The following is a 27,832-nucleotide window of genomic DNA, read 5'->3' as shown; positions in this document are numbered from 1 at the left end:
GGGTCATACTGCATGGGAGAGGGTCTGGTTTAGCTGGGTCACACTGCATGGGGGGTCTGGTTTTGCTGGGTCATACTGCATCAGAGGGTCTGGTTTAGCTGGGTCACACTGCATGGGGGGTCTGGTTTAGCTGGGTCACACTGCATGGGAGAGGGTCTGGTTTAGCTGGGTCACACTGCATTGGGACGTCTGGTTTAGCTGGGTCACACTGCATGGGGGGGTCTGGTTTAGCTGGGTCACACTGCATCGGGGCGTCTGGTTTAGCTGGGTTACACTTCATAAAGGGGTCTGGTTTTGCTGAGTTACACTGCATGGGGGGGTCTGGTTTAGCTGGGTCACACTGCTTTGGGGCATCTGGTTTAGCTGGGTCACACTGCATTGGGGCATCTGGTTTTGCTGAGTTACACTGCATGGGGGGGTCTGGTTTAGCTGGGTCACACTGCATGGGGGGGTCTGGTTTAGCTGGGTCACACTGCATGGGGGGGTCTGGTTTAGCTGGGTCACACTGCTTTGGGGCATCTGGTTTAGCTGGGTCACACTGCATGGGGGGGTCTGGTTTAGCTGGGTCACACTGCATGGGGGGTTCTGGTTTAGCTGGGTCACACTGCTTTGGGGCATCTGGTTTAGCTGGGTCACACTGCATGGGGGGGTCTGGTTTAGCTGGGTCACACTGCTTTGGGGCATCTGGTTTAGCTGGGTCACACTGCATGGGGGGGTCTGGTTTTGCTGGGTCACACTGCATGGGGGTTCTGGTTTAGCTGAGTCACACTGCATCGGGGTGGGGGGTGCAGAGTACCTGAGAACAGCTCTGACTCTCGGGCCCTCCCCGCCTTCAGCACTGCTCAGCGCGACGGGTCCACACTCTTCTCCTGCTCCCCCTCCACACCCAGCACACCAGTCACTCCATCCTTCACACACCCCGAGCCCGGTCAAACCCCGTCAGTGCCAGTCAGACTGCGTCAGCCCTGAGTGCTGCTCTTTTCTGTGGCTCTCAGGCGCTCAGACGCAGAGCTGCACTCTGGGCTCAGGTGCTCAAAGCCCATCACAGAGAAACTCTTCTCTCTTCCTCAACCCACTAGCTTGTTCTTCACTGATAATTACGGCACAGCCAGTATTTACCTGAACATAAGTACAAAAAATGGGTTATTAGAATGGGGGTAACTATACAAACTGCATGAAAATTACCCCAGAAAATGAGACAAGGCTCGTTTCCAGCCAAGCTTGACTGGGCTTGCTCGTCTCTCTTCGACCATGAGGCACGCACTCACCGCATCCCCACGGCCCGGAACATGCAGGATAAGTGAGCACGTGTGCTCGGAAAGAACCAAACCAGATTCAGGGTTGCAGCAGGGCCCTGGCAGCCAGGGTGAGAGCTGAGAACACGCAGTGAGCTACAAGATGGAAGCTACGCTAGTCCGAGTCCTGCTCTCGTCTCCCCGAATCACACAAGCTGCCTCTCTGTCCAGCCTGGGTCAAGCAGCAAAGTAAGAGAAGCTGGTACTTTTGTAAATGTCCCCACTCAAGTCCCTCTGGCAACTCTAGAGCCCTCACAAGTAACAGCGCGTGTGAAGAGGCTACAGCCTGTGTGTGTGCAGTGAGTGCAGTGACCACCAGCCCCCTCCTGCCCGGCGAGCCCAGCCCCGTGCTGGACATGACACTCCTGGGCAGGGCTTCCCATGCCCCCCACCACCCCCCGTGCTGGACATGACACTCCCTGTGCAGGCTTCCCACGCCCCCCACCGTCCCCCTCTGGAATCATTCTCCAGAGGCCCCGAAACTGCACTTTAGAAAACAAAAACTACTCATTAATTTAGGACATACATTTACATTTTTATTATGGGAGTCCAATTTTTATCCCAAGACTCTGAGATGTTCACCACTACCATGAAATCATCTTTGCGTTACACGTAACAGTCCCAGATGTTAACTGGCGTTTAAAACTGCCCTGCTCCTCCAAAGCCTCGCCTTCCCAGAGTAAGATACACCAAAAAGGCAAACTACCCCCCAGGGAACCCTATCGTTTTGTTCAAAGCCCAGCTGTACATCATCTGTGACAATAATAAAACAGCCATATGTGCCAGCAGATAGACCCCCAAGGACACAAGAGCAGCAGTTTCTGAGAAGCATCAAACAAGAATCCCAAACTACGGCATATTAGAGAAGCAGACACCTCACGGGTGTCTGGAGGGCGGGAGCGTGGGCTCAGCAGAAACACGAAGGACCAAGAACACACGGAGACACAGGGAGCACGGGGAGGAGCCACGCCCTCAGTCACCACCACCAATCCCTCCCGGACACTCCCATCACTGCCCTTCACAGGGAAAGGAAAGTGCAGAGTATTAATGTGCTCCAGCTACTGATCTTACATAAAAGTTCAGATAAACGAAAGAAAAAGAAACCTAAGGATCAAGCGTCTCAGCAAATCGCACTCCTGTCACAGAGAAGTAACATTTCTACACTATCAAACCTTAATAGAGCAGCCTATTAAAACTATCTTTGGTATGATTTTGTCCGTGATAAATAAGTGTTAATAAATTAACTATTAATTTAGTTTGCCTGGCTACCTTAACACCACTCAAACAGTCTGAGTACAGTTGTTACTAGAATATTCCCTTAATAAAATTAGTATTCTGGCCCTGGCCGGTTGGCTCAGCGGTAGAGCGTCGGCCTGGCGTGCGGGGGACCCAGGTTCGATTCCCGGCCAGGGCACACAGGAGAAGCGCCCATTTGCTTCTCCACACACCCCCCCCCCACCTCCTTCCTCTCTGTCTCTTTCTTCCCCTCCTGCAGCCAAGGCTCCATTGGAGCAAAGATGGCCCGGGCGCTGGGGATGGCTCCTTGGCCTCTGTCCCAGGCGCTAGAGTGGCTCTGGTCGCAGCAGAGCAATGCCCCAGAGGGGCAGAGCATCGCCCCCTGGTGGGCAGAGCGTTGCCCCTGGTGGGCGTGCCGGGTGGATCCCGGTCGGTCGGGCGCATGCGGGAGTCTGTCTTTCCCCGTTTCCAGCTTCAGAAAAATACAAAAAAAAAAAAAAAAATTAGTATTCTGTTCAATTATTCAGCCGATTATAAGTTTGGGTGGTGCGATGTTATCAAATCTGAGAAGACGGATAAAATCAAGTTCCTATACCTAAACCCTGGGTGTGTAGTGACCAAACTAACAAACAATAAGAACACACACTGTGAAGGCTCCCAGCACCACATGCTTAGCGAGCAGCATTCAAATCCCCACACTGAGAGGTACTGTTACATCCCCACCGTGCAGGCAGCAGAAGCGGGGTCCCAGGCGGGTCATGCACCCGCTGCCGTCACCGCTGGCCCTGGAGCAGGGCAGAAGAAGCGGGGTCCCAGGCGGGTCAGTGCACCCGCTGCCGTCACCGCTAGCCCTGGAGCAGGGCAGAAGAAGCGGGGTCCCAGGCGGGTCATGCACCCGCTGCCGTCACCGCTGGCCCTGGAGCAGGGCAGAAGAAGCGGGGTCCCAGGTGGGTCAGGGCACCCGCTGCCGTCACCGCTGCCGTCACCGCTGCCGTCACCGCTGGCCCTGGAGCAGGGCAGAAGAAGCGGGGTCCCAGGCGGGTCAGTGCACCCGCTGCCGTCACCGCTGGCCCTGGAGCAGGGCAGAAGAAGCGGGGTCCCAGGCGGGTCATGCACCCGCTGCCGTCACCGCTGGCCCTGGAGCAGGGCAGAAGAAGCGGGGTCCCAGGCGGGTCATGCACCCGCTGCCGTCACCGCTGGCCCTGGAGCAGGGCAGAAGAAGCGGGGTCCCTGTCCCAGAACCTGACGCTGACGCCTCCCTCTTCTCCGGCCTCTTCCACTCACACTCGTCGTTTGAAGGGAGTCTGATATTAATTCTTTTTTCTCTTCTTTAGATTGGTATGAGAGGGATTCCAGGAGAAATAAATGGATGGATGACTAAGAGAAAGAAGTCTGAAGCGCAGAGAGGTCAGTGACGGGCCACGACCACCTTCCTGGCCAGAGCTGGCTTCAGAGACAGTGTCTGTGCAGCTCACACTGGAGTCCACAGCTCAGCCCCCACCCACACTGCCTCATCAGTCTCCGGGCCAGTCCATGAGCCCCTCCCCAGTAAACCCTGGGCTGCAGCAGGGCAGGAATATGCTGGCATTTCTACTTAGTAGCCATTTCTTCGGTTTGTGAAACATGCTGGTGAGCGCAGAGTTCCTCAGACGCCAGGTGTGTCTGGAGGAGTGGACACCAGTGTAGAGCACCTAGCACAGCAAGCGCTCACCAGGCAGGCGCTGTCCTCCTCCCGTGGGTCCCCCCACACTGCAGTTGCTCCCCGGTCAGTCTCCAACACGAGGCTGCACCCCTGAAAGGAACGGGTTTCCACATCCAGTCAAGGGTCTGACTCCTCAGTGGCGGCTGCTGTTTTCAACCGACAAGACCTCTGACAACAAAGCTTTACACCGCTAAGGAGACACAGCCATGAAGTCTCAGTGATGGGGCTACGGTTCTGATCATGTACAATAGTTACAATTTTACAAAGACAAATGTTTCCTAAGAAAACAAAAACAAAAACAAGCAAAAAACAAACTTCCTTAGTGTCAGGTATACACACCACCCAAGAGAAATCAGTATTTAAGCCAGAAAGCAGGACGGCGGGTCCTCCAGTCTCAGGGACGGCCGCTGCTCGCCGCACAGCTGCAGGAAGAAGCGTGAGAGCAGCGGGCAGGACAGGACCCAGGACCCTCCAGGCAGCGCAGTCGGAGCGGGGCAGGCTCACCCAAGTCATTAGTACAAGGGGAGGAGGAACAGGCAATACGACAATCACCTCTCTCCTTAATGTTTATTTTCCTGACAGAAAAGCAAGTTTCTTTTTCCCTAAAGTTATATATTACATTTACCATTGCATTAACTTTTCCCTAAGAAATATGATCACCAATGATTATTACAAGAGAAATGAAACACTACTTGGGGCTGATTTAATGACAACTTTTAATGTTTATCATAAAGTTAATAAAACAGACCAAAAAAAAAAACAAAACCAGAAGAGAGAAGGCTGTACTATGAAATTACTGGAGAGCCAATGCAAGAAGCAAAAACTTAAAGATGGAGGTTTTCTTTCAAAAAATGTATCAGTGTCTCTGTAACTTGTGAACCCGGTCGTCACTGGCCTTCACCCACGGTAGTAAACACGCCAGGGCGGCAACCATCTCCTCCGGCTTAACCCGATCGGAACCGTCTGCTCGGAGCTGCAACAGGCCAAGCACACAGATCCACTTTTCTTCTCTCTGCCTTCAGCCTTGATCCGAAACCCAGGTCCCAGCCTGTAGCAAACTGCTGCTACCCTCAAACAGGGAACCACCGTGCCCCCCCACGGAGCGAGCAGTGCTGACACCACGGCCACTTCTTGCACGCACACACACACAAGCTACATGTATATAAAACCACCCACTAGATAGTGATCATTCGACTATTTTTTATAAAATAGTAGTAACATTTGAATGTTAATAGTTTAGGTAGAGGATAGAAGGAATACTTGAATATGGGTTTTTGGAATCTTATATAAACACTATTTTTTAAACACTCATACTGCAAGAATACTCTTTAACTTTACGTGCATTTCATTACCTAAAACTTGTACAACACAAATAACACTTCTGAAAGCTTAAAAGAAATAACTATGAACACCTCCACCGGCTAAGGCTTCCCCTTCTCAGGGCACTCGCTCCCAAGGGGCCTTCCCCAAGACCCCACTTCCCATCCCCATGGGCTGGGGGCTCCTGTAAACCCTGTTTGCTTAAAATTAACTTAAATTATAGTTTACATACAATGCTGTATTTCTTTCAGGTGCACAAGTGATTCAACATTGATACAAACCCTATGTTTCCAAACAGCACTAATTATATTACCTTATAAACATCTGAGTTCCCAAATTACAATTTCCTGTAAAAGAATTAAATAAATGAATTTGCTTTATATGGAGCTACCTTTTCAGATAACTATGTGGACAGGTGAGGAGCTTCGTCTCTCAGCTTAGGCCTGACCCAAACCCAGTTCTCCCACGTAGCTGAGCCCTCTTGCCTGCCCATCCCCTGTGAAAGGGAGCAGTGACAGCCCGACCCGCCACGGTACCGTCACTCTGTGGGGAGGAATGTCACCAGGCTGTGATCACCCGAGAGCAACCCCCTTGGCCCAGAACACGTATCTAGGAAGATGTCTCTACCTCTGCACATGTGCGTTTGATCTTTGTCGTAAAATGATTCCTGCTAGGCTGACCACTGGTGGCCCAGTAGACAGAGCGTCGACCCAGAACGTTGTGGTCCCTGGCTTGAAACCCTGAGGTCGCCAGCTTGAGCATGGGGTCACCAGCTTCAGTGTGGGGTCTTCAACATGATCCCAAAGTCACTGGCTTGAGCCCAAGGTCACTGGCTTGAAGCCCAAGGTCGCTGACTTGAAGTCCAAGGTCGCTGGCTTGAGCAAGAGGCCACTGGCTTGCCTGAGCTCCCTGGTCAAGGTACACATGTGAAACAATCAAACTGAACTGAGAAGCAGCTGTGAGTTCATGCTTTCTCATCTGTCCCCCCCTCTCCTGTCTGTCTGAGTCTCCCCCCACAACAAAAAATTATTCCTGGCTAACGTCATAACGCACACCTGTTCAACAGGAACCAACGACATACTTCTAACACCCTGATGCCAGTTCACCGAAGTTGAGAAAGCCCAAGGTCACTAATCTTCCAGGTGAGGAGCAAGTTTCCTGGGGCTAAAAACTGGTAACACACACACACACACACACACACCCCACAATCAGATCTTCCCTTTCATGAACGTTAACAAAAAAGTACCCAAACACAGAGGACAAAAAAAATTATCTGTAAGAAAATACAGCTTGCTGTGAAAACCAATAAGCCAAACATATTTCAGTTATAACTGCCAACATTATCTACTTAGCCACTGAGCTCACAGCCCCAAATGTTTGTGACAAGGCAAAGCTAAATCTGTGCTTTGCTGTTAAGACTCCAACGAAATTAGAATCTGCCCAACCCTCAATCAGCAGTATAGGAGGTCAAAAAGTAACTTTCCTCCACAGTACTCTTAAAATGTTTTAATCTCTATAGTTGAATAACTACCATACAAATGTATATTGGGATTTGAAAGATGATCAATTAAAGAATACATTAACCCCACAGGACAAAAAAAGCAACTACCACATTCACGATTGAAGAACATATCTGTAATCCTACATTTGCACAAATGCACAGATATACAAAACAACCCTCACAGCCACCTGCAGCGTCCCGATTATAGCTGGTCTGCCACACAACCTTTGCAAGTCTGGTGAAGCCTACGAGTATGTCATCAAAATACAAACTCTCAGTACGTAAAATAAAATGCAAAGCATTACAAAGGGAACAATTCTATCAAAGCACAAGTATTACACTACTAAAATCTGTGATACAGTAACATAAGTACTCTCATCAACATTAAAATTCTTGAGTCATTTGCGTTAGTCTACCAAATAGTAACATTTTCCAGCTTGGCACTAGTCTGTTAAACAACTGATTAACTGGTTCCTAATTCACCTAATCACACTTCGATCCAGTCCTCAAACACAGGAATATGATGAAAAGCACTGTTGAATTCTTGATCAAGTTCAGATGCATTATGGTAATCCATTTCCTTGAGCTACAAACCTGGTAACCTTCTTTCACAAACACACACACATACACACACACACACACACACACACTACTCTATCTCCTGAGCCACGTGGATTGTTATGAAGGGAGTTACACAGCTCCCAACCCCAACAACACAGTGTTCTTTCAGCTATACTGCAACCCTAGAGAACAGGTCTATGAAAAGTCTGAAGTTCATGTTTTAACAGTATCAGTACAAAGAAGTTACACGCTGCCTTTAAATCCAGTGAACCTCACACTAGCCGGGCAGGCTGTCACAACTCCGCCTCCTACTGGGCTCCTGATGCCAAGCCACAGGACACACACAGCACCACTTAGGAGGCACTCTGGTCAAAGAGCTGTACCTGAATCCAATCAAAGCCTTAACGCCACAGAAACAAGTCAAAGGCCACCACCACCTCGGGGAAAGGCGAGACCGGCGCGGGGACACCGCACAGGAAAAGCCAGCCAGGTTTGCCGGGCAAGTCTATCACACCAAACAGAACAGGGGTGGGCCGGGCTGGAAAGCTCCGGATTAAAGGCAACATCAAAGAACACAGCATAATGTGTGGACTTTGGATCCTGATTCAAATACATTACCTATAAAAACACGTTTTTTAAGAAAGAGAGGGAAATCTGAGAAAGGGCTATATATTACACAATAACAAGAATTAGGTTTATTTGTTGATAGGACTATTTTATTCTTGTTAGATTTTTTGAGATGTAGTGAAGTAGAGAAGAAATAACATGCTAATTTTTAGCTTTTGCTTTAAAATAGTTTAGCTAAAACAACAAAAAATAATAAATAACTAAACTTTAAAAATTGTAATGTCTGGGGGATTAATATAATAAGTGAGTTTCATCTATGAATACTTTTTCAAAAATGTTTAAAGTGAAAACTAAGTTATAGTTACAAACTAAATTTATTATATATAAAATAAACCTTTCGTAAAAATTCTGCGGCTCTAGAAAAATATTCAAGGAGTTTGACTCCACGAATACTGTATAGATAATGAGTCCACATGAGAACCACTCTCCCGCTTCCCCTGAGCAAGCAGCACGGGTGGAGAGAGGGAGGCAGTGCGTTGGAAATGGCTCGACTTGGTTAAAATCTCCTGTGGCTCTGGGCAAGACACCAGAGTTCTCTCATTTCCTATCTATAAAACGGAGAGGCTACTATTTGTTTCACAGGGTTTTGTGGTTACTACATTGTTTCTGTTACATAAAAGCGCAGGCCACAGCTAAGGCCCTTGATGATAAATGTCACTTCCCGATCGCAAATTCTCAAGTGCTCACACTTACAGGAGAGCTCACCTGAATGGCACATAATTCTAGCTATAGCAAAACAAAATACAAAAACAAATAATAACTGAGTTCATATTAAAGTCCAGGTACTTAGGTAAGTAAGAAGTGCATATCAAGCTTTGTAGAAAAAAAACAGCATGCCACATTTATAAGTCTATTTTTCAAATACAGCAGTGAATGTCCCAAAGTCAAAGCACTGCCCATGTTCTGACAGTGAACAAATCAAACTACATAAAATTTTGAAATTTCTTCAAAGAAACTAGCCATGTTCCTGAACACAACCCATTATGTTCAAAAGAAAATCCAGGTCGATAAAATGAGAAAATCGCTTCTATAACTTGCTTCTTAAATCTGCACAAAGATTCTTCTTTCTGTATGTGAAATATTAAAGAGAAGTTTCTAAATATAAACAAGGAAAAGGTACCATATGAATCATATACACAGATGGGCAGACTACATTATTATTTACAATAATTTTCACATCAAAGTAAATACTCAAACTATGGCAACTAATTCAAAGACACTTCCTACAATTAAAATGCTTCCATTTATTTCTGAACATACCAAAAGTTGAATTCACAGTACTCAAACCTAAGTCAATCCAAGGAACTTATCTAAATTAAAATATCTCCAGATCTCTATTGTACTGGATTTGCGTACTGCATTTGGAAACATAGACCAGTAGATTTAAAAATGGGCAGTTTGTCGCGTCCTCCCACACCCTAATAAGGCCTTCCATGTCTTACATCAGACACTTGAAAGTGGCTGTAAAGAGGTGGAAAGAACAAATTAGAAACAAAGTTTCTGGACAGAGGGAGCAATAGTGACGTGAATACACTGTCTCACAGCTGGGATTTTACAGACTAAACAGATGGACTGCAGATATGACTGAAGTTCTCTTCCCGAGTATCTTGAGCGTTGTTTTTTTCTTTGTGACAGAGAGAAGGACAGACAGACAGGAAGGGAGAGAGATGAGAAGCATCAATTCTTCGTTGCAGCCCCTTAGTTGTTCACTGATTGCTTTCTCGTGTGTGCCTTGACTGGGGGCTACAGCAGACCGAGTGACCCTGAGTGGTCTTGAGCCCGTATCTCCTCGCTACACTTCCTGTTTCACTGTCTGCATTACCAAATGACCACAGCAGACTGGAATGTCACCAGGTGCCAGGCAAGAGAATAAAAGGTAAGCTGCATAAAGCAACATAGGGGCTTTGGACAAGAGTCACACCGTTTAGGAGGATTTTTAATAGCAATAATTTAGAAAAGGGACATAGATACTGAAGAGAATGGTCAATGGAGAAGTTTTCTTAGTGTAACTGCAAAAGAGATTTATCATGAAAAGTAGCAATCACTGAAGTAGACTGACAGGACTGTTATTAAAACATTATGTTTACTAGGTAATACTTTCAATCCCATTCAAGAATCTTCCACACTTTTAAATAAACATTCTAAGCTAACTCATACATATATGGACTAAAAGAAGTATATTCTGGAATAAAGTCTTTAGATAATGGCACAGGCAAGAACTCAAAGACAAAGATACAGAAAGATGGTAAGTATAAGGTTCCATGAAATGAAAAACCTCAAAGTCACTGGTTCTGTTTTTACAGAAAAAGTTATTATTCATAAAATCTCAAATATACTTTTAAAAATATCACCATTTCTAGATAAAATTGCACACAAAATAAGAAACAACAAATAAGATTTTTAAAAATTTAAGATATGGAATGCAGAATCAACTTAAAGCATTCAAAACTAAACCTAAACATATTGCTGGAAACCTCCCCACGCCCCTCACACACAATACAAGGTTAAGCAGATAGCTATACATTTCTATCCTGAGATGAACAAGGAAGGTGTTCTGCTATAGCAAACAAAAGGGGAAGAAAGAAAAAACAATGATAACACAATACAGAGAGCAAGAGTATCTTACATATCTAGGTATCTGTCCTAAAAAATGCTCATTGAGTCAAGTGTTTTTTATGCATATCTGCTTCAATTTAACAACCCTAAGAGGCAGGCACTATTATTTTCCTTTCTTACAGGTGGGCCTCAGGAAGATCAGGTCACCGTCATCACACAGCGAGTCCGGTGCCCGGAATTCTTACTCAGGCCACACTGCACCACTAAGAGATGCCTCCTCTCACCCCTGTGCAGAAAGCCAAGGCCATTCCAACACCAGTCCCGGCAGTTTGGGAGACGACACTGTCAGCGACCACCCTCCTACACGGGCGAGGGCGCAAAACAACCGTCTCCCAACTGCCGAGTCTGTGTCAGAAAAAAAACCCAAGAGGGAGCCGGAGAAACCCACGTGTGCGGAAGGTGCTACCATATTGTGAGCACCTGGACTAAATATCTAAGTTAAAAAAGTCAAACTGTAAACTTCTCAAAATAAACATGGAATATATTACAGTCATCAAAAGAAAAGACAGATGAACACAACCACATTTCAGAAGTTTTAAAACCTATGTGACAAGACACTATAAAAAGTAAAAAACCATAAACAAAAACCCATCTGCAATACACATATACAAAAGATTAGTATTCAGAATTTACACCAATTCATATAAACAAACGAGTGGTAGAGAGTTGAACAGACTTGGGCCTGATTTAAGAAAAGACTTCCAACTCTGGTGACTGGTAATTACTGAAGATAAAAGGAAAAAGGTGCAAGCTATCAGCTGTAACTCAGCTAAGGTACTTTGGATTTTAGAAGTGGTCCCTTGGTCTTTTAACTACCTTTCAAGTACCCTAAAAATAAAGAAACAAATGAACCAATAAAATATAGCCACATAGCAAAAGATACTATAAAATTAGAAAGATATTATAAAATGACTAGGAAAACAAACATTTGTAAATACAGGATAAAAAATATGTTTTATAAAAGCATTTTTACATATCAATAAATTAAAACAAGTATCCCAAAAGAAAAACAGATACTTCACATAAAAAGGAAGTATAGTGAATGGTCAGAAAGTTCATGAAAGATGCTTCACCTCAATGATGAACAAGAAAATGTGAAGTTTGAAACCACTGATTTTACCTGCCAGACTGAAAAGAAAATGTAATCTGCAATATCCAGTGTTAGGTCAAGGGTCAAACCCACAACAGTGGAGGTATAAATTACAATACCCTTTTTAAATGACATTTGGCAGTCTACCAAGATTTTTAATGTGTATAGCCTTTTGACTCAAATTCCACTTCTAGAAATTTATAAATATGGAAATACATAAGGAAGATAGGTCTGCACAATGTTCACAGCAACATTATTGAGACACTGTATTCTAAAGATAGTCAAAGTATTGCTGAATACTGGTTCAAGAAACGACTAGTACATGGAATAGCATATAGCTATTAAAAATAAGATAGAATTTTATATACACAATACATATGTTTTGTTATATACACACATATGGAAGAATTTCTTGAATAAAAACATCTTGCAAAAAGTATACATCATATGATCTCAGTTTTGTAAAATAAAATTCAAATACATGCAAACACGCATTTCTAAGGGTATAGAATCCAATTAGAAAAGATATCTTCTAAAAATTCTTAACAGTGTATAGCTGGAATGGGGAAGGTGAGGAGACCTCACATTTATTCTATGGGCTCCATTTGAAAACATAAACTAAGTTTTAACCCACAAAAATCTTAGTGCAAACAGGTTTCTCAACATCGCCTGCTATAAAACTTACCTTTAGCTTCCTTTGGAGTAAAAATAGGTCAGTTACTACTCATCTGGAAAAGCTTACTTAGCTTACTTATTGTTCAACAGAGTATCCACTACCTCAAGTAGGTTTTTCTCCCTAAATTAGAAACTGAAACGTGAACCCAAAAGGCTCCAACGGAACGAGCAGATCACGGTGCCAGTTAAGAGGCAGCGACATATTTCAAGAATAAATCTCTATTTTTTACCATAGGCTATCAATTCATTTCTATCTGCAATGAGCTAATCATAGTTAATAAAATTTTGCTTTGAAATAAGATATTTAATTTCTAAAAAAATGTATCCAACCCCAGCAGGGTAGGGCCAGACTTCTGAAGCTTTAAACAAAAGACTTCAAGTGGAACACACTTAGTGTGTTTACAGTAGCCATGACTTCATGACCAACATTCATTAGTTTCTCAATATGCATTTTCTCCCACAGGTAATATACATTATCCACTGTGTACACCATGTCCTCCTCTGGAGGACTCAGAACACAAAAAAGACTAACACGGGCCCTGGCCGGTTGGCTCAGTGGTAGAGCGTCGGCCTGGCGTGCGGGGAACCCAGGTTCAATTCCCGGCCAGGGCACACAGGAGAAGCGCCCATTTGCTTCTCCACCCCTCCCCCTCTCCTTCCTCTCTGTCTCTCTCTTCCCCTCCTGCAGCCAAGGGTCCACTGGAGCAAAGATGGCCCGGGCGCTGAGGATGGCTCCTTGGCCTCTGCCCCAGGCGCTAGAGTGGCTCTGGTCTCGGCAGAGCGACGCCCCGGAGGGGCAGAGCATCGCCCCCTGGTGGGCAGATCATCGCCCCCTGGTGGGCGTGCCAGTGGATCCCAGTCGGGCGCATGTGGGAGTCTGTCTGACTGCCTCCCCGTTTCCAGCTTCAGGAAAAAAAAAAAATACAACCAAAAAAAAAAAAGTTCCCAAGGAGAAGGCCCAATATCTTCACATGGGCTCACTGGCCCCAGGGCCCTTACCTCCACTGGACTGCCCGTCCAGGTCCTCTCCTCTCTGACGCCACACTCCCTGTCCACCCCGTTTCCTAAATGTCTCTCCTCCCAGACTGGCCACCAAAACCTGCTTTTCGTTTTTCAGGCCTTTATTGGTAGACCGTGGTAGATGACTAATTATTCGTATGTGTGAAAAAAGCACTGAAGACAACCAAACAGAAGGCTGGAAACCAGACGAAGCCAGCCTCTTCTGAGGAATATGTATCAACGGACTGCCCACCTGGCCGCAAGGCCAGCTCAGACCTCGGTGCCAGCCCATCATTGGCCACCGCAATCACCTGCTCTAGAAAGCACAGGGCGCGGCCCTGTGACTGCGGTGAAGACCCAGCAACAAAGGGGCTGGACCCGCCCTGATCTGCAGGCAGAGGTCCTGGCGCAGGGGCAGCCACCAGCCCCGGCCCCCACGCGCCCCCTTCTGCAGGGCATCCCGTGACCAGGAGTGGCAGCCATCATGTTCCCGTCTGCAGGAGCACGCCCAGTGTTAAGTCATTGATTGTGGAGTATTCTATGTCAGCTACAGTTAATATCATTTTGCCTCCTGGATCTCAGAATAATGGTCCCACACTTAATTAAAGGCCCTTTTAATTAAGAGGACCATTCTAACATTAAAATACTTACAGTGCGGAGAGAGAGGAGCAAATTGGAGGCAACCAAAGGAGATAAGGAAAGAACAGAAACAGACCAGTATAAATAAATACCAGTATATATAAATACCAGTATAAAGTTATAAAGAAACGGAGGCAAAAACAGCCTTTCCTGGTCCTGCAACAGGCAGCTGATTTTGGCAATCAGAAAATCAAGGCTATCTCAAGACAAGCGGTTGAGCAGGTGCTGGCACTGGGAGGGGGAAAGGCAGGAATCAATGAGTTAGAAGGTGTTAAGAGTAGGAAGTTCAGCAGGGGACACTTTCTCTCTAAACTTTCCTCCCAGACCTGGGCAGCAACAACACCGCCCCCGCCCGGCCCCCAGGTCTGGACTCCACGCCCTTCTCCCGGGGCACGCTGGCCCATCTCCTCCTCCTTCACCGCCCAGCCCGGAAGCTGGGTGTCCTCTGGCTCTCTAGCCGGGTCCTTGTCTCTCTCCTCACAGCTCCAAGCTGCCGCCCCCATCTCTGCCCTGGCTGCCTCCGCCACCCAAACCTCCTCCTCTGCTCCCTCTCCTCTCAGCTGTCTACGTGAAATTTTCTAACTGGAAGTTCACAAGCACCTCAAATTTAAGTTATCTCAAAGACAATTTTTATTTCCCCACCCAAATCTAACCTATCACATTATTTTCCCTTTTTTCTCTTTTTTTAGTGAGAGAAACAGAAAGAGACAGAGACAGATAGGAAGGGAGAAAGGTTAGAAGCATCAACTTGTAGTTGCAGCAGTTTAGTTGTTCACTGATTGGCTTTCTCATATGTGCCCTGACCAAGGGGCTCCAGCCAAGCCAGTGACCCCTTGCTCCAGCCAGTGACCCTGCGCGCCAGCCAGATGAGCCCACGCTCAAGCCACAACCTCAGGGTTTCAAACCGGGTCCTCGGCATCCCAGGTTGACACTATTCACCGGGCCACCACCGGGTCAGGCTTAAATTTGGTTTTAAGAGTACCATGCCTACTTACATAGCCAAGTACAATCCTGGGGCTGCCTCATCCCTCTCTAAGTCCCAATTTTACCAAATTTACTCTATAAATTATTCTCCTATAAAAATCTCCAAACACTGCTTTCCCTGCAGTGATCTTAAAACTTTCGAATTCTACAAATACAGTGGCTTAGGAGAAAGTTGTGGTCAGACTGACTACCTTGGTTCAAATGACTGACTGCTCCTTGGCTCTGGACACCCCCGAGTCAGTTGCTCACCTCCCTGAGACTTGGTCTCTTCATCTGAAACTCAGAACAGCACCAGCAGCAAACCTCACAGGCTCGCTGTAAGAACTAAGAGATGACACATGCAAAGCACTCACACTCATGTCAGGCATGCACAGAACCCTGAGCATGACAATCACGAATCAGAATAACCTAAGTAGCTTCTAACATGACTTCCTGACAGACCTACGGCTGGTTAAGAAACATAATTCAGTAGTGGCTACAAAGCACAAATAATTAGCCAGATACAACTGAACAAATGTGCACACTTCAAGCATTTTCCAAATATTCTAAAATAAGCATGTATTTTCAAAATAGAGAAGATAAACTTTTAAATGTATAACCTTACTACAGTGAAGTACACATAACATCGTAAATGTTTTTAATGCTTTTCCAGATTTATTGGTCTTAATTTTACTGTCCTTGACATTCCAAAGTAAGAATTTCATAAAGGTAGTAAAAATAATTTTTTAAAACTAAAATCAGCAACTTTGGCATAAGACATATTAACTGTACCATGAACTCAACAAAGTCACCTTTGCCAAACTTGAATTAAAAACACATTTTGAAATAAATACCCGAGTCCTAAACATTAACGGTGGTAAAAACACTGTCCATGGTACTCCAGCCGGCTCCTCCTCTCGGATAAGCAGACACACAGCTGATCCACAAAGAAAATCATTTATAAATTCACTTATTCAGCAACTCAGATTTCTTACCTATATTTCATTATACTAATAAACTAAAATAATGTTTATTAATCAAAAAATTTAACTGAGTGGTTAAAAATCACAAAAATAATTTAGTAATGCTATCTATAAAAAGAAAATGGTCACCGCCTAACCAGGCAGTGGTGCAGTGGATGGAGCATCGAACTGGGATGCGGAGGACCCAGGTTCGAGACCCTGAGGTCGCCAGCTTGAGCGCGGGCTCATCTGGTTTGAGCAAAGCTCACCAGCTTGGACCCAAGGTCGCTGGCTCGAGCAAGGGGTCACTTGGTTGCTGTAGCCCCCTCCCCCCGTCAAGGCACATATGAGAGAGCAATCAATGAACAACTAAGATGATGCAACAAAGATTGATGCTTCTCATCTCTCTCCCTTCCTGTCTGTCTGTCCCTATCTATCCCTCTCTCTGACTCTCTATTTCTGTCACAAAACAAACAAAAAAACACAAAGAAACAAACAAAAAGAAAGTGATCACCAAATATTCATAATGAACTTAATTAGCCATGAATTAACAACACAATTATTTATTACAAAACAAGTTGCCACAGAGTAGCTTAATTAAAGATTTGTTAGACTTAAACATAAACTCAATATTCTAACACTTTGTTTTTACCACAAGCATTTAAGAAAGTAATATACTTATATATTATTTTGAAGTATTAAAATTCCACCTCGTATATGGCGGGTTTTAGAACATAAATATGGTCTTTGTTTGTCTTTCTCTCAGGAAATATAATAAAGCTAAGGCAAAATACAACCAAACACAAGAGAAAAAAGACATCCTTACACAGTCAACAGCCGGCTGATTCAGAGCTTTCATCTGGAGACTGAAAAGGACAGACAACTGCCAAAAGACACAGCCCACATCAAACCACACATCCACCTACCCGTGACTTACTCGGGCTACATCAGACACCACTGTTCCCTGAACTGGGAACTGACCCACGAGTGGGAGTGGCTTAGGTTACCTCTCAGTCAATCAGAGTAGTCATTTCATAGGCATCCCTTCAACTAGGCTGTGCCCAGTCTTCTTCAATAACAAAACATAAATGCTTGTCTTACTACTGTTAAGTATGATAAATATTAAAATAAGTACTTATATAGAAAATAGCCAAATATATAATATGTGAAATAACAAATTAATGTATTGAAATCTATATTTCCTCATAATGTTACATGTTACCTTTATAGCCCTGGTTGGAAAGTACCATAAAATGTAAACTTTAATAGATACATAAGAATATTTTTTAAAAATGTGCCCAAACCAAAAGTCTTAGAAGCCATCACCAAGTATTCCAGCAGCAGCCCGCCAGGCATCCCCAAACTACAGCCCGCGGGCCACATGCAGCCCCCTGAGGCCATTTATCCGGCCCCCTGCCGCACTTCCAGAAGGGGCACCTCTTTCATTGGTGGTCAGTGAGAGGAGCACTGTATGTGGCGGCCCTCCAACAGTCTGAGGAACAGTGAACTGGCCCCCTGTGTAAAAAGTTTGGGGACCCCTGACGGTAGGAAGTTTGTAGGACCCCAGGAAGCCTTAAGTTCCCTAGGAGCCTCCTTTCAGATCCAAAGTGAGGTCAGAACTGTTCACACTGACACTCAGACAGTATTAAGCTCTCTCACGGCATTGGTACTTGTCCTGATGGTCAAGGCAATGATGGGCAAAACTGACAGCACATTAATCAGCACATAATAGCTACTGCCTTTGAACTGTAGTAGCAATGTATTTTTCACTGCTAAATAGAGGCCAGTTTCACTTAAGAATATCTTTGATGAAACAAATACAGGATTGCTTTTTCACCTTTCACTCGAGTATGTTTGTTCAATATACTCTGGGCCAAAATGGGAAATATATATGAAGAACTTCTACTTGAGCTACATCCCAAAGTTCTATGATATCTCAAGAAAAAGAACTTGTGCGACTGTTGTTGCGAATGAACAATCGCTCTTCCCCGGAACAGCCCGTCTTCCTGAGAAGCTGCGGACAGGTTCCAGGTCCTCGGGCGTGGTGGTCGCTGGCGGCACTTTCTCAAAAGCGCAGGAAGAAAGCCTGTCCCTTCAAGTGCTGCCAATGACAAAACCAAGTGCTGACAATAATAAATTTTCAGCTTTGATAGGAAATTAAATTTTTGAAAACCGGGTACCCACCACTGAGATACTTAAGATTTTTCAGATCAGTGAGGATATTAACAAATAAGACATTTTGATATTGTTTGAAGAAATGTATCACATTTGAAAATCCATAAATCAGTGAACCACTATTGTCCAAATGGCCAATGCATGATGGCACAAAACCACACAAAGGCAAGAGGTCCATTCCAAGTACAAGACAATCAGATCTTAATACAGCAGAATATGAAAAAGTTAAAAGAATCTTCCAAAGGAGAATTAGTAGCAGAAATGAAAATAAAGCACTTGGACTCAAACTTGAAGCTTGCATAAAACTGATTCTTACTTTTATTACCAATGTCTCTTAAAAATAATCACCCCATGTTTTTGCCAACACAAAAACTTATTAATGTAAAAAATGTAACCCAAGAACCCAGTAAAGAGGTCGTGTAAAACCATGGCACAGTTTATAAGCACTTTTCTAGAAGCACTGACAAATTTATTCAGATAATATCAATATCCACTTAAAAATAACATATATGAGGCCCTGGCTGGTTGGCTCAGTGAATACAGCGTCAGCCTGGCGTGCCGACAGTCTGGCATGTGGACCTCCTGGGTTCAATTCCCGGTCAGGGCTCACAAAAGAAGTGAGTATCTGTTTTTCTCCCCCCCTCCTTCCCCCTTTCTCTCTCTTCTCCTACCGCAGCCAGTGGCTCGACTGGCTGGAGCATCAGCCAAGAGAGCTTGGTGGATTCAACCATCAGTCCCAGACAGGGGTCGCTGGGTGGAGTGGACCCCAGTCCGGGCCCATGGGAGAGTCTGTCTCACTATCTTCCCTCCTGTCACTTAAAAAAAAATTCGAAAGACAACTTCCCAAGATACAGATCTTATACTAAGCATGTATGTGGACAGAAGTTACACATTTTAAGGACACAATGGTTTTTAAATATCTGAATGTATCAAACAGTGGTCATATTTGTGATCCCATTTTCTCCACTGAACACGGAATTAGATTCAGAGCAAGCCCTGGCCGGTTGGCTCAGCGGTAGAGCGTCGGCCTAGCGTGCGGAGGACCCGGGTTCGATTCCCGGCCAGGGCACACAGGAGAAGCGCCCATGTGCTTCTCCACCCCTCCGCCGCGCTTTCCTCTCTGTCTCTCTCTTCCCCTCCCGCAGCCAAGGCTCCATTGGAGCAAAGATGGCCCGGGTGCTGGGGATGGCTCTGTGGCCTCTTCCTCAGGCGCTAGAGTGGCTCTGGTCGCAACATGGCTACGCCCAGGATGGGCAGAGCATCGCCCCCTGGTGGGCAGAGCGTCGCCCCTGGTGGGCGTGCCGGGTGGATCCCGGTCGGGCGCATGCGGGAGTCTGTCTGACTGTCTCTCCCTGTTTCCAGCTTCAGAAAAGTAAAAAAAAAAAAAAAAAAAAGATTCAGAGCAAGAGGGAGATACCTGGCCACCTCACGTCTCAGCACCAAACGCTGGTAACAATGGCATAAAAAGAAACGGTGTTGGTCTCCTGTAAAACACCAGGAAACAGAATAATCACCGGGTCACCATGGAGAGTACCACTATTAGCAAATGGGTAAAGAGAAAGCACGTTTTTGGAAGAAACAACAGGTTTAAATTGCAAAGAGCAGAAGTCTGATCTTCCTTTCAACAGAACATGAACTCAAGCTGCAGAGAACTAACTATAAAAGCTATGCTTCTGAATAAATCAAGCCCACTGGACAGTTCTTAACCAGTAAAAAATCCAAACAGTGATAGATGAGCATTTTTCACTGGTCCTAAATTTGGGGGTCACACTCTCCTTTACTGTGAAAAACAATGAGACCTTGAGGTGGGGTTTTTAGATGCAAGGAGAAACCTCGTCTGGAAACCACCTGTCACACTTTCACTACAGAGGGCGGCACAACAAGACTCCACAGTGACACGCTCTCTTGCAGTTTGCTTCCGCCTTCCAAATGGAAGATGGTTCTTAAAAAACAGGGAAACTGTCTGATACTCGATGGGAATGGTCTTGTCCAGGTAACCTACTCACCTGGGTATTAGCAGCACTAGTAAATTTGGGGAAGTTCCATACTTCAGAAACTGATAAAAAAAAAAACACAACAGTTCAGATAAGCAAGTTCTTGTTCACACCCAGAATGAATGGAGACAACCCCAGTGTGTGCCTACCGCCCTGGGAGAATGATTAACCACAGAAATGTTCCACAGGTCGCCCGAACTGTAACGACAACACGCAGAAAGCAAGGCGTGCTGTGCGCGTTGAACCTACAAGCACGACCCTGCCAACGAGTGCCATAAAAAGCTCACGTCTCATTTCCTGTGAGCAACACAACTTGTTTTTTGGGTTTTTTTTGTATTTTTCTGAAGTTGGAAACGGGGAAGCAGTCAGACTCCCACATGTGCCCGACCGGGATCCACCCGGCATGCCCACGAGGGGGCGATGCTCTGCCCCTCCAGGGCGTCACTCTGTTGCGACCAGAGCCACTCTAGTGCCTGGGGCAGAGGCCGAGGAGCCATCCCCAGCGCCCGGGCCATCTTTTGCTCCAATGGAGCCTTGGCTGCGGGAGGGGAAGAGAGAGACAGAGAGGAAGGGGAGGGGAAGGGGTGGAGAAGCAGATGGGCACCTCTCCTGTGTGCCCTGGCCGGGAATCGAACCCGGGACTTCCGCACGCCAGGCCGACGCTCTATCGCTGAGCCAACCGGCCAGGGCTCACAATTTGTTTCTTTAACGTTAATTTAAAATAAATTCCTTTTGAGTAAAAGCATGGACATTTTGGCTATTTCCCAGTCAAAGTAAACTACTCATTCTCAGCTCCTCTACACAACTTCGCTCATGAGACACACTCGCAGCGTGCAGGTGTGAAACGTCAGATGACCCCATCTTCAGGAATCACCTCATCTGGAGAAAGTACTTGACTGGTTTACAGATGATCTACTTCTACATGTGCTCACTTCCACCCTATAAAATACACCCACTTTCTAAATTGAGCTATAATGGCTTTGGGCAATCACGCAGCCAGAAGCTGCGTGAAGCTGTGCGTTCTCATTGTCGCTATAACAAAACCTCCCCGACTTGAGCTGGGCAAACACCAGCCTCCCAGTTCCCAAGCCGCCTCACTCAGTCCCCATGTGGGACTAGAGATGGTCAGAGCAGCTTCTGCTCGCGCACAAAGATCGTCCAGCTTTGACAACACGCCCACGGTCACCTCACACCTGTGGGAACACCGACTAGAAGCCCAGCTATGCATTTGCAGGCCCTGCCAGACTTGTCAGTGTTAGCCCAGACTGGGACAAGCCCAGAACGGGTTCATGGGTCTGCAGGATTTGACACACTGCTTCTCATCTAACTTACAGTGTAAAATGTAGGTCAAAGGATTTCCGTCCCTCTCCTCGGCATCTTCACGACGAAAGCACACACCCTAGAAACAATCAGGACGCCACAAGAAATGGCAAACTTTTGAACAAATAACGACACTCTACCAAACCTGAAAAACACTTCCCACTGAGAGGCCAGTTTAGTTTTATGTTCCATACATATTACTCACATGTTCGTTTTATTTATTATAAAGGAAAACAGATTTATGTCAATGTAATTGCTGGTTACTTACTAGCATTTTCTGACATTATGCCAGAATTCGAGTCTGATAAAACTATTTATAAACAAATTAACCTATGCCACTAGCAGTGAATAACAATGCTTTTGCACACTGAAAATGCTCAATTAAATCCTCAAGGACAAAAGTTTAAATTAACCCCTTTTTTCTTAAGTTTCCCAGCAACCTGGGACTACACCCCGAGCTGCTGAGAGTCATCCTCTGTCAAGAATGTGGAAGAATGACTTCTGCCATTCCACCGTGAACGACACTTAGCACTTGATGGTTCTAGAAAAGCCTGTAGTTACCTCATTTACATTCCATTAAGTCTATAAATTGCATCAAGTAAAATTACTTTTTACTGGCAGGAAGATAGCAACTTGAAGCTGGTCTTAGATGCAGGTTCAATTAAAGGTAACAAATCACGTTAGTAAAGGGCTTTGCCTCAGACTCACAAGCACACACCCACACAAACATAAACCTTAACCAATCATTCCAGGATAAAGGTTATAACCAGCACTGAGGTACAAGTTACAAAAGAAAGGGACAGATATGCCCATAAATACTAAAAACACATCACTGGAACTATCTCATCATACATTAGTCACCAGAAAAAGAGAACTTCCACAGTAGTTATGTATAATAATACACCTGTTGTTTTTCAAATAGTTTCAAAGATAGTTAAGTTGTATGACCAAGCACAGTTACAACCTAAGCACTAGTCTGGAATACAGACTTAGCTATAAGTTATGCAATTATTACTACTTCATCCAGACTTCCTACTCCACCTCTGACAAACCAGAAGTTACTTTTTACACACACCTCTAAGTAATATGAATCACCACGTTACTTCTCAAGATTAATCAAAGTATTAAAATGACATATTAACCTTTAAAAGAGCAAAAGTAGGTGACCACACGAATTCCAAGTTTATTTTTCCCATCAGTGCAAAAAGACAGCAATGAACTCAAGAAACACTAAACAAAAGAAATGACTGTAAGAAATATCTGATGAAGCGGTCAACTACCTAGCATAGCTCTTGCATTTTGTTGTAATCTTTATACAAAAAAATGAAATTTGAAAACATAAATCTTTAATATTTAATAGCCTCACACACAATTTCGCTGTTTTATAAGAGCATATATCCTACATATTGTTGATCTAAAGAAAGTGATTTTCAATATTCTTTCCACAAAATATAATATTTATTGGGCACCCACAATATTTTTAAAAATAGGAGTCTAAGACAAACCGAGGGCTGTCAGGGCAAAATGGGTAAGGGGACAGCAGGGAATAGGCAGACCTGGGGTCCACACAGAGCCCCCTTCTGAGATACGGGGAAGTAAAGACTGTACAAAAGCAGTCTCCCAGAATGAATAATTAGAAACCCCCCAAAGAAATACAGCCTTAACATCAAAAATAAGGACAGACTTGACTCGGGTGGTAAACACACAGTACACTATACAAATCATGTAGTGTAGAACTGTGCACCTGAAACTTGTATGATTTTATTAACCAATACGTTCACTAAATGAATTCAGTAAAAAAAATTATAAAGCCTGCCCTGTGGTGCACGATGGATGGGGCGTCGACCTGGAACGCTGAGGTTGCTGGTTCGAGACCCCGGGCTTGCCCGGTCAAGGCACACAGGAGAAGCGACTGTGAGTTGATGCTTCCCGCTTCTGCTCCCTACCTTCCCTCTCTTTCCTCTCTCCAGTTAAATAAAATCTTTAAAATTATTTTTTTAACAAGAAAAGGGCAGGACTAAATAACTTTAAGAAGCTTGTATTATGAGTTAGAGTTTTCCACAATAATCAAATCACTAATTCAGCTTACAATCATCTGGTGATGAAATGTCAACATTGAGTTTAGATCATCAACTCTCATTCGAAAATTCCAAAAGACTCCAGGATCCAAGTAAGGAAAAGGCTGAAAACTATGCAATGATAAAATACTACCTGCTTTTTCCTTGAAGCCTCCTTTCATACACAAACATAAATATGAAAGAAAAAGCAAACAAACAGATTCTGATCTTCTTAAATAGTGAATGTAATCCAAAAGCCAAGTTTATTATCTTCCTCAACAGAAACCACAGAATTATCAGTGGTTATCAGGCTTCCTGAAACCACCAACCACAGATGATCAACAGAGTCATAAAGATTGATAAGAGATACTGATCACTGTCACCCCTAAACAAGCAAACAAAACAAACCACAACTACACTCTTAAGACACATACATAGAGAGTACCCCAATATATAAAGAAAAGGCTTATTCCTCCAAGTCAAATTCTGCAGGAAATTTGCTCAACAGATGTTGAACATTAATAAAGGCCAGTAAAACACTAGCATTCTTTTAGAACACCAAGAAATGTGATTTGCGAAGGCCAAACAGAATTTCATCAAGACTAAAAAATTTCACATATGTAGAGAAAGCAAACTGAAGCTACTGGCCTTGAAATATTGGCTCAGAGAATTAACGTAAAATAAATTTATCTACGTCACAATGAAAGATACAACACATTAAACGGGAAGCTTAACTTCCAAGGCCAGAATAAACTCAACAGGAGGCAAAGGTTCTCCAGAACACAGAGTAGAAAGGTGACCTGGATAACAAACAGCACAATAGCCGAGAAAAATAACACTATGGACATTCAAAAACAACAATTTATTTCATCATGAAAAGCATCCTAATACAATCCTGGAGATCATTTCTAGAAACAGAGATGATCAGGGGTAAGTGGGAAAGGAAAACAACTAAGTGAAATAATCATTTTCAGAAGACGTTCTTCCCCTTCTGTTTCGCGTCAGCACACGTGCACAGCACCTTCTCACCTGCAGGGTAACTAGGAGACAGTGGCTCTCCCAATGACAGGCCAACCTTACTTTAACCACCCATATCTGAGAAACGGGAGGAAAAGTTCCAACTGAGTGCTTACAAACAGAACTTAATGAAATCAATTAACTATGTAATCTGTTTCTGATTTAGGATTTTTTAAAACACCAACTCAATTTAAAATTCCAAAGAGTAAATTAAATTATCTGTTACTAAACTGAAAAAAAAATGTTTCTTTTCTCAACCAGACTTGGGAAATCCCTCAAAAAAAAAATTATAACTAAGTTCATTCAAACAAAAAAACACACAAACAACTATGTACCAAGATAACAGGTTATATCCGAATTTTTTAAACCAGAGATAAGAAACATGAACTCATTATTCTTAAAGAATATAATCCTGAAAGCTAAATTTACTGCATGTCACCTTCCAGGAGACATGCTGGTAGAGTTAGTCTAGAAATGACCACAAAGCTACATACTACTAATTTGCTCACTAGCATGTGACTCATAAAATCACAGGAGAGGAGCAGTTGTCACTGGGAGAAACTTACCTCACCAGTGTTCATCTTGGCAACCTGAACCTAATAATTGACACAACTCGCCTTACCAAGGGGTGCCAGCCTGATAAACCCCTCCCAAGTGGAAACATCCTAAATCGAAAATGCATTTAATGTGCCTAACCTTCCAGACAGCACAGCCTACCTTAAACGTGCTTAGAGCACAGTGACCAAAAAAACAAACAAAAAAAACAAAAAACGCTAGGGACACCATGAGCTCTGGGGCTTTGGCCTACCCACTGCCCAGCACAGAGTCACCAGAGGGTGTCATACAGTCATAGCACACACACTGGTCTGGAGAAGATCCAATCTTGCAGTCCAGTTCCTCCTGAGCAAGCACGTTATCGCTTCGGCAACATCATAAAGGCACAAATCTTAGTAAGTCAGGAGTGGAACCCGGAACCTTCCTAGATCCGGACTCTCCACCAGCATTCAACTGAGGATTAAGGTGAATGGTTCTACTCAGGAAGACAGAAGTGACATCCATTCCAACAAGAAAAACTCAATGAGTTAGAGAAAAAAAAAAAAGGTAAAAGTCCACGTTACTCAAATATAAACTGGGATTTAATTCTAAGGAAGGGAATTAAATTTCATGAGAATGTTCAAATGTGCCCAATGTGACTGGTGCCTAAGAGCTGACATTTGAACAAATCACATCGAATTACTTACTAAAACAAATAAGACATGCATGCTATTACAATGATTTCCTAAGAGGGCAGAAACCCCACGCGAAGTGGGTGTCACGCCGCTGGAGTGTCTGCGACAACCGCAACTTTAGAATGAAACCACCTGAAACGCGCACGAGCACGAAACGACGTCACCAGGATCTTTCTCCCACACAACCTGCCCCCATTTCCTACGGATTGGGACTCAACCTTATTTATTAAAAAAAAAAAAAATTGGGAACTCTTTCAGTAGCTTTGCTATAAACAACTACTATTGTCCCAGCCCCAAAGCAAGTGTGATTTCCTCCTTTCCTCGGGAGGACGCCCAGGTCTGGCCGCCCCGCGCCACGCAGGACCGCACCGGCCGGGCTGGGAGCGCCGGGCCCCTTCCTCCGGGCTGGCCTCCGTCCTGCCCGGGCCCCCGCCCCTCGGGTCCCACCGACACCGACACCGGACCGGCCGGCCGGCTGGGGGAAGGGCGCTCTTCCTCCAACCTGAACTGCAGGCTATGAATGGGAGAAAACCTTTTTTTTTTTTTTTTCCACCGGAGTTCAGTTCCCGGCCGCGCTATCAGCAGATCCGCCACCATTACAACTTTCCTGATATGTGGGGGTTTTTTTTAACTCTCGCGCGGCTGGCAACCCCCCGGGGTTCCCGAACCCACTGGAGCCAACACGGCGCCGGTCACATGCTGGCGCCGGTGACAAAGGTCCGTCCGCGCGGCCCGCGGGCAGGGGCGCCGCCACCGGGAGGGAAGACCGTCCGACCACGCCCTCCTCCCGCCGCCGCCGCCGCCGCCGCGCCCCCACCCGCGTCCGCGCCCCCGGCCCCCACCCGGCCCCCGGGCCCCCCACCCCCGCCGCCCGCGCGACCCCCGCGGAGCCCGAGGCCCCGCCCCCCGGGCACAGGTGACCGCGCGGCCGCCCGGGGCCGGCGGGGCCGGCGGGGCGCGCGGCGGCGGGGGTGGGGGCCCAGGGTCAGGGTAGGGGGTGGGGGTCCCCCGCGGGGGTGGCGTCCCGGGTCCCGCGCACCTCGGTGGGCTGGCTGATCTCGAACAGGTCCAGCCGGTTGGCGTTCCAGTGCTGGATGATGTCGGCCAGCTTCCGCCGCTCCTCGTCCCGGCCGCCCGCCGACATCCTGGTGGCCGCGCTCCGGGCCCGGGGTCACCGCGTGGGGTCAGTGCCGGGGCCGGGGCCGCGGACGCGGGTGGGGGGCCCGGGCCCGGAGCCGGGGAGCCGGGCGGGACCGCGCGCCCACAGGTCCTCCGCGGGCCCGGCTGCCCGCACGCTCGGCCGCCGCCGCGCCGCGCTCCTCGGTCTCCGCGAGCTCCTGGGCGGCCCCGCGCTGCCCGCTGCCGGCCCTGCGCTGCCCGCTGCCGGCTTCGCGGCGCCTCCGCCGCCTCCGCCGGGCCCGCCCGCCGCGTCCGCCCCGCCGGCCGGTGTGCGCCCCGAGCGCCCGCACGCGCCCCGCCCCGCCCCGCCCCGCCCGCCGTGCGCGCCCCCCGCCCCGCGCACGCGCACCGCCCGCGCACGCGCACCGCCGCCGCACCTCGGGCGGCCTTCGCTAGGTGCTGCTGCGCGCGCCGCGCTCCCTGCCGCGCTCCTGTCCGCGCAGCCGCGGCGTCCGGGCCGGTGCGGTGCGGGCGGCGCTGGGTTCCCACGGCTGCGCGCTCGGCCAGCTGGGCTCGCGTCCCCAAGGGGCTGGGTGTCCCCGGCTGGCGAGGACCCGCGTCCATGCCCTCCCGCGCGGTCCTGCGTGCCCTTCGGGGCGACTCCCCCGCTGCGCGGACGGACCACGGACCCCGATGCTAAAGCAACACCAATAATAAGGGCGAAGGCCCCTCAGT

General features: G+C 46.3%; 1 protein-coding gene across 17 annotated transcripts in view; it reads right to left on the bottom strand.

Moving 5' to 3' along the window:
* AFDN (afadin, adherens junction formation factor) overlaps positions 1-27,452 on the bottom strand; it is a 145,501-nt gene extending 118,049 nt beyond the window's left edge. For all 17 annotated transcript variants that reach the window (XM_066247700.1, XM_066247707.1, XM_066247709.1 and 14 more), the window contains exon 1: positions 27,018-27,452. In XM_066247700.1, the coding sequence (XP_066103797.1) occupies positions 27,018-27,122 (105 nt within the window). In that variant the 5' untranslated portion in view covers positions 27,123-27,452. The remainder of the gene's footprint in view (positions 1-27,017) is intronic.
* Positions 27,453-27,832: the final 380 nt, after the last annotated feature.

The sequence above is a fragment of the Saccopteryx bilineata genome, chromosome 12, assembly GCF_036850765.1.
Source record: "Saccopteryx bilineata isolate mSacBil1 chromosome 12, mSacBil1_pri_phased_curated, whole genome shotgun sequence".
Classification (NCBI taxonomy): Eukaryota; Metazoa; Chordata; class Mammalia; order Chiroptera; family Emballonuridae; genus Saccopteryx; species Saccopteryx bilineata.
This window is presented reverse-complemented; position numbering and strand designations above follow the sequence as displayed.